Source organism: Vespa mandarinia, chromosome 11 (assembly GCF_050613455.1).
Source record: "Vespa mandarinia isolate Hongniang chromosome 11, ASM5061345v1, whole genome shotgun sequence".
In the NCBI taxonomy this organism is placed as follows: domain Eukaryota; kingdom Metazoa; phylum Arthropoda; class Insecta; order Hymenoptera; family Vespidae; genus Vespa; species Vespa mandarinia.
The window spans coordinates 2,459,914-2,473,167 of record NC_140820.1 but is presented as its reverse complement, the minus strand read 5'-3'; the positions used below and the strand labels follow the sequence as shown (position 1 = coordinate 2,473,167).

At 36.3% G+C, this 13,254-nt stretch overlaps 1 protein-coding gene across 6 annotated transcripts in view; it reads left to right on the top strand.

Moving 5' to 3' along the window:
* The window catches only part of Ddr (discoidin domain-containing receptor 2), a 149,394-nt gene that overhangs the window by 73,240 nt on the left and 62,900 nt on the right, over positions 1-13,254 (top strand). For all 6 annotated transcript variants that reach the window (XM_085660116.1, XM_085660118.1, XM_085660117.1 and 3 more), the window contains 2 exons: positions 2,814-3,063; positions 6,389-6,491. In XM_085660116.1, coding sequence (XP_085516242.1) covers positions 2,814-3,063; positions 6,389-6,491 — 353 coding nt within the window. The remainder of the gene's footprint in view (positions 1-2,813; positions 3,064-6,388; positions 6,492-13,254) is intronic.

Below are 13,254 nucleotides of genomic sequence, written 5' to 3'. Positions count from 1 at the left end.
GATAATGATCGATAAGTTTCGAAAAATGATCCAACATTTTCACGGATACGTTCGTTCGTTCGTTCGTTCGTTCATTCATTCTCATGTTTAATGAACGATATTAGACGGTACGATCTCTCGAAAAACTTTTATTCGTAATCCATAAAGTCCACTCTTAATGGCTCAAGGATCCACCCAGATTGAGATCCTTCAAACTTTCATCGCGATGCTTTAATAAGAAATATTCTCAACGCTGTTTTTTAATTATTTTCTTCGATTCCATTCCGGAGGATTGGTGGTGGGACTTTTGCGTTACGATAAAATCGAACGGTACTAGATAAGTATTAAAAAAAAAGGAAAAAAATAAAAAAAAAAAGTAAATAAATAAAAAGAAAAGAAGAAGAAGAAGAAGAAGAGGAAAGAGAGAGAGAGAGAGAGAGAGAGAGGGAGGGAGGGAGGGAAGGAGATAAAGAAAGAAAATAAAACAAAAAGGGATCTTCCGTAGGACGAAAACGACGCTTCTTCTCTGCTGAGGGTGAATTCTCAAGAGAGTACGAAAGAAGGCTTCCTCGTTCCTAATTAATTCCATCACTGCTCCTTACCTTTCCTTTTCTACCTTCCTCCCTCTTTCTCTCTCTCTCCCTCTTTCTCTCTCTCTCTTTCTCTTTCTCTCTCTTACTGACTCACTCACTCATTCACTCTCTCTTCTTCTCTCTCTCTCTCTCTCTCATCCTTTCTGGATCTACCCTACTTTCTCTTCCTCCTTTCAAGATTGTGAACAAGTTCGTTTCCTGTAGAGAAGTGAGAGACAATAGTAGAAAGGACTGGTTTTTTCTCGTAAAATCGGTGGTAACCACGAAAATGCATGTCCGTCCAAGCGAGGGCGTTGAGATAACTCTGGAAAGTGCTCGCCAACACCTACAGGGAAACAGAGAAAGAGAGAAAGAAAAGGACAGGAAAAGCCTCGACGTTTCTTTCGAAAGGGAAAAAAAAAAGAAAGGAAAAGAAAAGCGAAAGAGACAGAGACAGAAAGAGAGAGAGAGAGAGAGAGAGAGAGAGAGAGGGAGAAAAGAAAAGGAAAAAAAAAGGGTACGAGATAAAGATACGACGGAGGGGACGCGGGCGTAAAAAATAAGGGTGGCATGGAGAAGATAAAGAAAAAGTATCGACTTAAAGAGACTAGTAACGGGATGGGAAGAGGACTGAAAGGAATGAAAGAGATAGAAAGAGAAAGAAGGAGGATATATGCTGAAGAGAAACGGAATGAAATTTGCATCGCAAAATCGTTCTGTTTACATCTCCTTTCTTCTTTTCCTCTCTCTCTCTCTCTCTTTCTCTCTCTCTCTTTCTTTCTCTTTCTCTTTTCATGCAGGGTAATGATAGTACTTTGGCATGTGGGATGAAGAAAAGAAAGAGAAGAACCTTCGTTTATCGAACAGGAGTCCGCTTTTCAACTCTCTCTCTCTCTCTCTCTTTTTCTTTTTTTTTTTTACTCCTCTCTTTTTTTTCTCTTTCTTCCTCTTTTGTGTCTCGTAGGCTTGTTTGTTCTGCACGGGTTATCGAGTGCATACAAAAGGTTCGACGAAGTCGCATCTCGTCTAGCGTTCCTAGAAAGATCCCTCTTCCCTTTCCACCATCACAATTCAGTTGAATGGTAGGTACGTTCGATCCAGCAAACGGGTAGCCCCGATTTTTCTATAACACTGTAACTCCTTGTTATCAAATCCATGAACGGGATAAAAGATAAAGTAGATCAATTTCAACCGGTATAATAACGTGACCTTTGGTAAAGTGCATATATTAATCCTTTTTTAACGGAGGTTAAAGATCTTTATATATATAAACTTTCTAAAGAATTTAATTACGTTGAATATCCAAAGAAAAACGTGTGTTATCAAATGAGAGAAATTTTAATATCTAACCCTCTCTCTCTCTCTCTCTCTCTCTCTCTCTCGCTCCCTCCCTCCCTCTTCCTACCCCCAAAAACCTAAAACTAAACTTCCCATGATAATATCCTACCGTCTAACATTTTAAATTACTTTTGTAATATCTTTAAAATCTACTATGTACCATAGTTTCTCGATAATCATTTCTAGTCCTACTTGATGCACGTTGCCAGTGTCCTACTTTTCAAAGTACAGAAACCAACCCTCTCAGTTCTCTCTCCTTCGTCTATGGTGGTAGGGAGGTGAATGACACTCGCGTCTTTCTACCTGCGTAGTTACGTACATTCGAGGAAACTTTCAATGTGGGTCGACGCGGTCGGAATATCTTGCAGTTTCCAAGCTAAGTCCGGACTCGCGAGATACGAGGGATTGCTTCAGTGGATGGTGTGTAGGAAGGACGATGATCGTGAGCGTGTCTACGTATCTGCTTTATATAAACGCGTTCTATGTAGCTGTATATATCTGTGACTACGTGTGAGGCGAGTATAAATGGGCCGGGAAAGGAGGATCTAACGGGCGTTGCTGCGACCTCGCATTCATCGAATAAAATAGTTTTCACCCTCTTGCCAAGGTGTAGACATATATCCTATCTGTTAGAATGAACAAATGGAAAAGGGATATACCGACAAAAATATATATCGTTTCATCGATAGTAATGATATTTGAGAGTCATCTTAGATAGAATAGGTTCTTGAACCTTATGATAAATAAAAAACAAATATATATATACATATATATATATATATGTGTGTGTGTGTGTGTGTAAAATACAGTCGAATTTTGAACTATCAAATGAAATGATATCGATCTGCTCTCTTTGTTGAAGACTTCGTTCTAATAATAATATATTGAATATTTGATAACATCTACTATTTATTTTCTGCACAGGCTATCGACGGAAAATCAGCAGTTCGCGGTTACAAATATGCCAGGGACATGCTCGATGACCGAACCAATTCAGGATCGGCAATAGTTAGTGATGAGGAACGTCTCGTTGGTGGTGCGTCCAGGTCGATGACCCAGGTCGTCGGTGACATGTCGGTGTTTGCTATAGTTTTGGATTTTGCTTCGCTTCGAAGATTACTCATTGCCATCTTTATCCTGTTATCGTTACCTTGTTATCGATGCTTGGATCTAGGTAAGTTTTATCAAATTTTACAATCCAATATTTTTTTCTTATATATACAAAACAAAAAATCCTTATTATCTTTTTTTAAATATTACGCTTAAGAGAAATGGATAATATAATAATTTTTTTATTTTTGCATGTTTTCGTTTCTTCTTTTTTTTTCTTTTCTTTTTCTTTTTTTGTTTTTTTTTTTGCATCAAAATCACGTTGCATATACATAACGAAGGAACAATGAATTGAGAAACGTACATAGGAATGTACACACGTACTCGTGGAATAAGTATGCCATGCATCGTCCCTGGGGTACTTTCCGTTTGTAGGAAGGTACATATACTCGTACAAGGGAATACAATTCATTCCTTGGAATTTCCTTTGGTTTCTTAAGCACACGTTTACGTGTGATAGTATTCAATGAGGTTAGTAGATCGATATAGAAGATCCATTGTTCAGAGCTATTGTACAAATTATAATGTACGATTAATATTTCTATTATTATCAGATATTATCAATACTAATAAAGAATTTATATTTGATTGTTTTGGATTATACCATTTTCATTATCATTTATAATATTGAAATATTAAAGAGTTATTGAATACTAATAGAATACTAGCAACTTTCAATTAAAACAACATATTGGTTATGATAATTTAATGAGATAAAATGTTTTGTTTCATTATTACTTGGATGTTCATCAAAAGTAAAAAACAAATCCAGTCACGTCTATTTTACGATCGATTTACAATTATACATAGTTATCCCTTTTTCCATCCTCAAAAGCAAAGTGAACGCTTCTCATAAAACGGACGCACGAGTCTCTCACGCATCTGCCAGCTTGGAGAGCTATTGTACCCACGCAAATGAAATGTCAGCCGCACGATGAATTAACAATACTATCTAATAGCTGCTCAGACGCAGACGAACGGCCGAGTGTCATTGTACTAAATCGTTCTAGCATGGCACTGCCTATGCGGCTGAGCTCTTTCCTCCTTGTTATTATTCTTTCTTTTTGTTTTGTTTTCTTTATTTGTTACATTTAATTTTTGTTTCTTTCCCCCTCTTTCTTTCTCTGTCTCTGTCTCTGTCTCTGTTTCCCTCTCTCTCTCTCTCTCTCTCTCTCACTCTCTTTCTCCCTTTTCTTTCTTTTTCTCATTAACGTGAATCAATTAATGGCCATAGTTAAAATATCAATTTTGTTCGATATGAAACCAAAAAAAAAAAAAAAAAAAAAAGAATCTTATTAATTTATATCGCATAATCCTATTGAATTTCTATCGTATTATAAATTCTCATATGTTCCAGTTAGAATGTATTAATATATTACATCTCGTTCCTTGATTTACGCAATACATTTTGCAAACGATAAATTATCATTACCGTTTACGCGCCTACTTTTATATACGTTTACTCTGTTTATTATGATTCAATTTTACACGATCAGAAAATATTCTATACGTACCATTATAATATTTATTGAATTTATTGCTTTGTGCGATAACAACGTAGTGAATTTTGTTCTCCCTTACTTTTTCTCGTATACCGATAGACTTCATTTAAACGTGACTTTTGTCCGCGACGAAAAAGAAAAAGAAAAAAAGGAAACAAAAAATAAAAAAAAAAAAAAAAAGGTAAACAAAGAGAAAAGAAAATGCAAAACAAAAAGGAACGAAATTGAATGAAACATGAACACGTTTTCGCCAAAGTCAAAGAATATAGTGTCACAATGGAACGTAATGGGTATTAATGAAATCGACTTAATTCAAAATCGATAATATCCCAAGAGAGAGTCAAAAGAATTCAATCTTCTAGCTTTAGTATTTTCCAAGGTAACACAACAATCCATCGTCGTAGAACGGCAAAAGCGTTCTAAAATATCATACCGGTCCACCGCCTATCGATCTCGTTCAATGACGTGGAGCACACGTATACATACGACTTCCGTGTGATGGCAACATATCGATCGTGTCGCGATTCGTTCGGACCATTTGTTATGCACGCGACGTGTTAAAACGCGTTGCGTCTAGAACGTCGCGACACGTCAAAGTGACTTATTGCCTTGGGACATGAGACCAGCCGCGTGGCTTCGTAATGGTTATCAATCCGTACCACGAACTGAACTTTCTTCGTTTATACACGATATACAGGTTGTAACTATTCGAGACATACTATATCAAAGATTATGTACAATCTTTGATTCTATCATCCAACGGATTCGAGTTTCTATTCCATCATCCAAAAATCACACGTTGAATTATACGAGAAATTTCGAGAGTTTCTCAGGATTATTCTAAGCTCTATACGAATACATAAGCTTAGAGAGAATAACTAGTGAGACTAGTTGAGTAGTATGTTATAAGTACTTCTATTTGTAGAGAAACTTCAATATTCGTTGGAGTTTAACGAAAGGCTTGCATATCACAACAGCTAGTTTAGTCACTCAAGACACAATGGGGCTTCAGGAACGATTTCTGATCTAGCTCTGGATACCCACAACATTGAAGTTACTTTTGTTGTAATCAGGCTGGAACGTAATGGAAACATTGCTGCAAGTCGTATGGATCGACTGGAATACATGGAGAAATCTCCATGCATCTATGGTATATCCAAGTACATTCTGGGGTTTAGGTGAAACGTAAAGCATTGTTAGAAATACTCTCGAAGTTATATTCCGATGGCGTAATATGGGAAACGATATGAGAGGAGATAGTGTGAGGGGTAGAAAAGAGAATGAGGAGAGTGTGCGAAGGTAAACCAGTAGGATAGGTCGCGCGAAGAGCCGTCCGGCTAATCCCACGTCCGCTGCATTCTGCAATTTTGAAACTTTGCCACGTAACTGCAGAACCGTAGCTTAAGTGCAACGGCGTATCGCAACTTGTTGTTACTACCCCTCCATTCTTTATCTTTCACTCTCTCTCGTTCTCTCTCTCTCTCTCTCTCTCTCTCTCGCTCGTTCGAGTTGTACATGACTTCCCTGCAAACTCGACGATTTATCATGGACTTCGCCTACCTGTGTGTTACCAACGTTTTCATCGTTACACCCTTGTCCTACTGTCCTCTTGTGCTATCCTCTCTAACGTTAGCTCATACAGAATAGAACAAAGCTAGGCGCGATAATATTATCTATAATTCAAATTCGTTATCTCCCTTGAATTTGATTACGATCATGAAACTGGTACGAATTCTCGAAAAGCATTAACTTAATTAATTTCCATAGTTATACTCTTGTCTTGATTTATTTGTATCATAGAACCAACACAACAAACGGTTAGAAGTTAACGACGTATACAGATTGACATTGATCTCTGGTTTAATGTAGCCCCTCCAATTGTTTCAGGACAATGCGCCAACGCTCTGGGCATGGAGAGCGGTGAAATCCCCAATGAAGACATCACGGCCAGCTCCATGTATGATCCTAGTCTTGGGCCGAAGCATGCGAGGTAAGGGAGAACAATGATATCGCACAGGTATAATCCAATGTTTGTGTTGGATGCCAAGTACCGTGGTCATTTTGTCATATACTCATATAGAAACAAATTCCACTCTCTCTCTCTCTCTCTCTCTCTCTCTCTCTCTCTATTTCTCTCTCTATCTCTTTCTATCTCTATCTCTTTCTTTCTCTTTATCTCCTATCTTTTTTTGTTATCAACGAACGTTAATAAAGGCGTGTTTTTGCTTGCCTAATAATTGTTTCTATCTGAATTCGTATCGGTACTGGAATATCTTTTGCTTAAATTCAAAAATTCATGATACGCGTACTGGGATATTCACGGTACCGCTATCCCCTTTTATTGCTTTATAACCTTTAAAGCCGTTCCGTCCGATAAATAAATCCTCTCTATTTTATTACTTCTTTTCATTCTGTCTCTTTATCCCTATCATAAATAATTCGTCACACGGGAAAAACAAAGTTGAAGCGATTTTTGCAAACCGCAAAAATCAAAAGCTACGAATGACATTGATAGGTCTAAGTGAGACAATTCGTTTGCGGTTCACGTACGATACGCAATTGTCATTGGTTTTTAATAAATGAAAATTAATCATTTTATAATGAATTAACGTTAACGTTTAACCAATCATCAATCTAAATCTAAATCTAAAAATTTATATCCAAAATGCGATATCCATTTTATAATTGGAGTTGTCGATCGAGGTCAATTGAAAAAAAATTCTGGATATATAGATATAAATCTTTTGTTTGTGGTTGTATCGAATGACCATATTTTCATTAACGAGAAGGACTATAAATTAGGAAGCGTATGTGCCACCTATAGCAGGTGCATTCAATTAGATAGCCTTTGCTGGAGTTACATATCGTGAGGATGGGTTACCGGAGCCGTAGGCAAACGGGTACAGGAGGCAGCCACAACGCGGCACGGATCCGAGCGAGAGAGTGAGAGAGAGAGAGAGAGAGAGAGAGAGGGAGAGGGAGATAGAAGAAGAAGAGAGAGAGAGAGAGAGAAAGCACACGTAATAGAAGATAGGGTGAGGATACGCGTTCGTGTATAGACGTGTTTGTGTGTACGTGTGTACTCGGGAGAGAGAGAGAGAGAGGAGAGAGAGAGAAAGGAATACGAAGCATAGACAGAGGGGTGAGCGGAAGGTGGAACGAGCTCGACTCCTACAAATTACCTCCAATTTCGTGTAAATTCCTGGTGCCTGCGTCAGCGTAATACCTGTATTAGGACGCCCAGCTCCGGCTCTTAGACGGCAATAAATCTGTATTAGGGCGAGTCGCAGCTCCTATTCGCAAAACGGGCTACCTGGTACGACGTGACTGGTTAATTTTTCAAAGATACGATTTGTCCGATACTACTACCCTCGAATACCCCTTTCGACTTACCATCGTGTTATATATCTTTCTCCGAAACGAAACCTTATTCTCCTTGTTGTCCTTGATTATGAAAAAAGGGCAAAAGATTCGATCAATAAAAATGATTAAGGCCGCTAACGGGCATTGCCTGTATTTGACACCATAAACGGTTTTCCTTTTTTCCGTAACTATAGCGATCGGCAATGGACTACTGTAAAAAGTCTCTGTGTCAATGTATAAGAGAGAAGAGAGAAAGAGAAAGAGGGGAAATATGAGAAAGATATATAACCAGAGAGAGAGAGAGAGAGAGAGAGAGAGAGAGAGAGAGAGAGAGAGAGAGAGAGAGAGAGTGAGCCAGAGAGAACATCGAAGAAAAGAAGATAAGAAAACTTTAGAGCGGTAGTCGGAGGATTGGAGGGGTTAGGGGGAAGAAAAAAGGAAAAAAGAAGAAAGAGAGAAAAAGAAAAGAAAAGAAATAGATCTGTACAAGGCACGAGGGAGAAAAAAACGCGTGAAGCTATAACAAGGGAAGGAAGGTAGAAAAAAGAGAATGAAAGAGAGAGAGAGAGTGAGAGAGAGAGAGGGATACAGGAAGTAGTAGCGTGACTAGTGGTGAAAGTGAGAGGCAAATGAAAGAGGAAGAATACTGGTGAGTATCGGACAAACATAAAGCGTTTTATAAACGTAACGTACGTCGTCGGTTTTAAAAGTGTTGAAAATACGTGAAAAAGAAAAATGAACAAGCATATTTTCCTTTTTCTCGCCCTCGTATTCGATCTAACCGTCTTATTTTTTCTATTTCTTTTTTCTTTTTCTTTCTTCTTTTTTTTCTTCTTCTTCCTTTTTTTTCTTTTTTTTTTTTTTACGATTTCCAAATTTCCCTTTCGTTCGTTCCGATGATATATGAAAAAGGATAATAACCTATCTGTACATTATTTTCTTTCTCTTTTCAACTTGCCAAGGAGTTAAATAAAAAATAATACTGAACTACTTGGTCAGAGAAATATATGTATGTATATGAATATGTTACATGAATTTGATAACAGGTGAAAAATAAATATGTCAGTTTTTATTAACCATTAAGGGGAGAGACATCAGAAAGAAAATGATCGCGTTTTAACTAAGAGATTTCGTAAATGTTTTGACAAATTTTCCCTAGAACAACGTCAACCCGTATCGTACGATTTACTGAAGTTTCATAAAAAAGAAAAAAAAAGAAAAAAAAAAAAAAGACAAAAAAAAGAAAAGAGCAAAAAAAAAAAAGGTGGGAAAAAGAAGAAACGAAAAAGAAAGAAACAAATCGTTAATAAAATAAAATGGTTTATTCTAAAGCTGAAATATATTTTTAAAAAGGAGCACTATAGAGAGAGAGAGAGGAGAGAGAGAGAGAGAGAAAGAGAGAGAAGTTATATACCTATCTACCTTCAATATCAGTTCTTTCAGTCTCTTTGTTGGTGTATCTATCGGCACCACACAGCAGTGGCTATCGATCTCCTATATTTCTCCCTTCATAACATCACGAGCAGCGACGTTTATCTTGGACGTTCTACACAGTTCACCCTCCTCAATCCCCTTCCCCCTCCCCTTCGCTTTTTTCTACAGGCACACTGAATTCACGTACATTTCATTGACATAGCACGCGCCGCTTTGTAACCGTAGGAGAGCCCACTTTACATAGAATGTTTCACTTGAAGAGAGAGAGAGAGAGAGAGAGAGAGAGAGAGAGAGAGATGGAAAGAAAAAAGGGGTTGGGGAGTTACCCCCGTTGCGATAAGAGGCTGGCCGCGCATTTTGCCTTCGTTAAATTAACATAGGAGGAGTAGTTAAGGTGTAACTAGGTCAGTACTTGACTACCGAGCGTCGTATTTATACTTATATCGCGTCTAGTCAAACTAACTCTCTCTCTCTCTCTCTCTCTCTTTCTCTCTTTTTCTCTCTCTCTATCTTTCTCTCTCTCTCTCACTATTTTTCTCCTTTTTATTTCCAAGGACACGATATTTTACCATAAAGTTATCTTTTATTTACGTTTTTCTTCCCTTTTTTTTCTTTTACTCAGTTCTTTAATTACTTTTTTTTTATCTTTTTCTTTTCTTATTTATTTATTTTCTTTTTTTTTTTTTTATTTTTTTATTTTTTTTTTTTTTCTCAATCGACACACGATCGCACGAATGCTAACGACCGTGATAGAAAGTGCGAAGCACAAACAGCGTTACTAAATGCCCGTGTAAACGATCGATTGACTTTCACTATGCGAATGCATTTACGAACTTAGTCCAATTTCAATTCGACTCGACTGATTGAATTCAACGTGCAAAGGCAGGAATTGATCTAACTCGGCCATCGCTATTAGTTTCTAACATGGAACGCAACCGCATTTTAGTGTTTCAAATTAAATAAAATTATCGTGCGAATGAAAACCGATACGATAATATTTATTAATACGATATACTTTACGATCGAATATTCTTTTTTTTTTATTTTCTTAGAGATCACATTACTATTATTATTATTATTATTATTATTATTATTATTATTTTTATTATTATTATTATTATTATTATTATTATTATTATCATTGTAAATATGTTGAATCAAAATATGAAATCTTTTCGAAAACTGACGGATGTACAAACAGTCAAGTATCACGTCACCCTCATTGTCACGGGATTTACTTTGACGATAGAAAAAGAAAGAAAATAACGGGAGCTTTAAAATGACGTTTCCATTTTACGATCTGTAACATGTCTCGGATCGATCGGACTTTTCTTTCAAGTTTTGAAATTGAAAGTCAAGCGAAACTCATTCGACGGAAAAAGGAAGAGAGACAGAGGAAAACGAGAGGTGGTGGAAATATTTCGTCGAAATTTCAAATGGAAGAAACGTGAAGCTTATATCGCCCACGGGGCTACTGAGTTTACGATCGGTTGGTACATAAAATTCATCGAAAATACACCGCCCATGTATTTCAACCCTTATCTAAGTCCCCTGTCATCGATTGAGAACTGACCATTATTGGGTATCAATACGTTTCTATAAATTATGTCTCAAATTTATATAGTTCTTCAAATTTCTTCTTTCTTACGTTGCATATGTCGCAGAATTTATCGTTAAAACGAAAAAAAGTTCGGATATATATGCATATATATATATATACGTTTATAATTCAATATACATATATATATATTTTATAATTAAATTTTAATAATAACCATTAAATTATTGATCTAGTTTGATTAAACGCAAAAAGATACTCAGTAACAGGATAGTCTTCCTAAAGTTAAAATTTCATTTTATTATAAGAAGAATATCCTTTAGAAATTTGCCTGTTAAAATGTTTAAATTACGTTAAGCAAAGAAGCGTTCCTTGTCAACTCACAACTCATACAGCTTAACGAAAAGAGTATGGAAGGAGTCTAACTATCGCAAGATTGAGTTTCCTTTTACGAGTAACAAAGAAGTGAAAAGGTTTTTTTTGCAGGTTAATCATTTAATTTCTTTTTCTTTTTTTCTTTTCTTTTTTTTTCTCTTCTTATCTTTTTCTTCCTTTACTATTTCTTCTTCTTCTCCTTCTTCTTCTTCTTCTTCTCCTTCTCCTTCTCCTTCTTCTTTTCTTCGGTAGCATAGGAGACTTTTGCTTTATCGTCCCCAACGACCCGAGGCGTTCCATTATACTTTCTACGTTCTTTTCTTTCAACGTAAAATTTCTTAAAGTATAATGTATTCGTGTACCTACGTGAAGTAACAAGATGTCTCAAGGGTTTAAATCCTGAAAGGGACGGATAATTAATGAGAGAGCATGCACCGATTATTTATCTAACGTGTCGTTTACGTTCTATAGTCTCTACGACGAGATTTTTGATTAACAATGCCCAAGAGTATTTACACCCTTCTTCGACTTACTCGTCTTTATTTGTCAGTATAAAAAAAGTTTACTGTTAGATAGACTTTGAAACGAACAAAACAAAGAAAAAACAAACAAAAAAAAAACACAAAAACAAAAAAAAAATAAAACAATTCATACTTAGAATATTCCCATGAAATTTTTTCAATTCTTGATAACAAGTCAAAAACCATTTGGAGATATTGAATTTCCGTAAAGAAACCGACCACTTTGAGGCTATATCATTGGCTAGCGCGAAGGACGTAGACGATAACGAAAATCTATTTCCCATATCGAGTCACTTCCGCGTTTCGTTTCGTTTCGAGCATATGAACGTTATCCTCTTTTCACCAAACTTATATCACACTATTGTATCTATTTAAGATATTTTTCGAAACTATGTATTATATGCATTCTACATTTGAAAATAATCAGATCTCATCGAACGATTCTCCCGATGGTTTTTATTTAACAAAGCTAAAAAATTATTTCATAAAAGTTTATATTCAATGGTCAATAACTATGAAATATTAATCAATATGATATATATATATTTTTTCTTTTTTTTGATTAATAATGCCCAGAAGTATTTATATCCTTCTTCAACTTACTGTCTTTATTTGTTAGTATAAAATTTTATGCTAGATAGCTTTGAAACAAACAAAACAAAAAACAAAAAAGAAACAAAAAAAAGAAAACTCGTACTATATATATATATATATATATATATATATATATGTATAAATCAAAGCAATATTTCAAGAATATTTCCATCGAAAGAACTATTTTCCTTCGATTCTGATATTTCATTCGAACTCTTTATTTTTCTTCGTCGGGGGAAGAGAGAGAGAGAGAGAGAGAGAGAGAGAGAGAGAAAGTATAAAAAATAAAAATAAAAATAAAAGAAAAAAAAAAAAAAAAAAAGAAAAACCCGACGCAAAGATGAAGATATTTTCACATTTTTCGAGGGAAGATTTCACTCGAACGTATTCATAATTTACCACGAACGAGATTGGCTTTGATAGGAAATATCGATCTATATGCATTTCTTTCTGTCTCTCACTTCACTCATCATTCCATCGCAACATTCCAACGTTGCAGCAGCTAGCAACAACTGGGTATGCCAGTGACGGGAGTCAGGAACATCAGGTATTTCATTGCACTAGCCTTACGATAAACCGCGTATGAAGCACATCAGCATAAAGGATTCTCGTGAACATAAAAAGAATCCTGGGCAGAAACGAGGAGAAGGGTGTAGAGCAGTATCAGCAGTAGCAATGGCATCACCAGCGGCAGCTACCGGAGCTTAGCACTTTTATCGACGCTCATCCAACGCTTTATGCTTTCAACGACGAGAACAGGGGAACGTTCTGATTATTTTGCTGCTCTTTCACGGCGTTAATGCGACGACGCGCAACGCCCACTTCCATTACGTTCCACCGCGGGAACGTTTCACCCACCACGTAGAGTGAAGTGAGACGAGTTGTTTCCTCGGTTTCAACTCATAGTC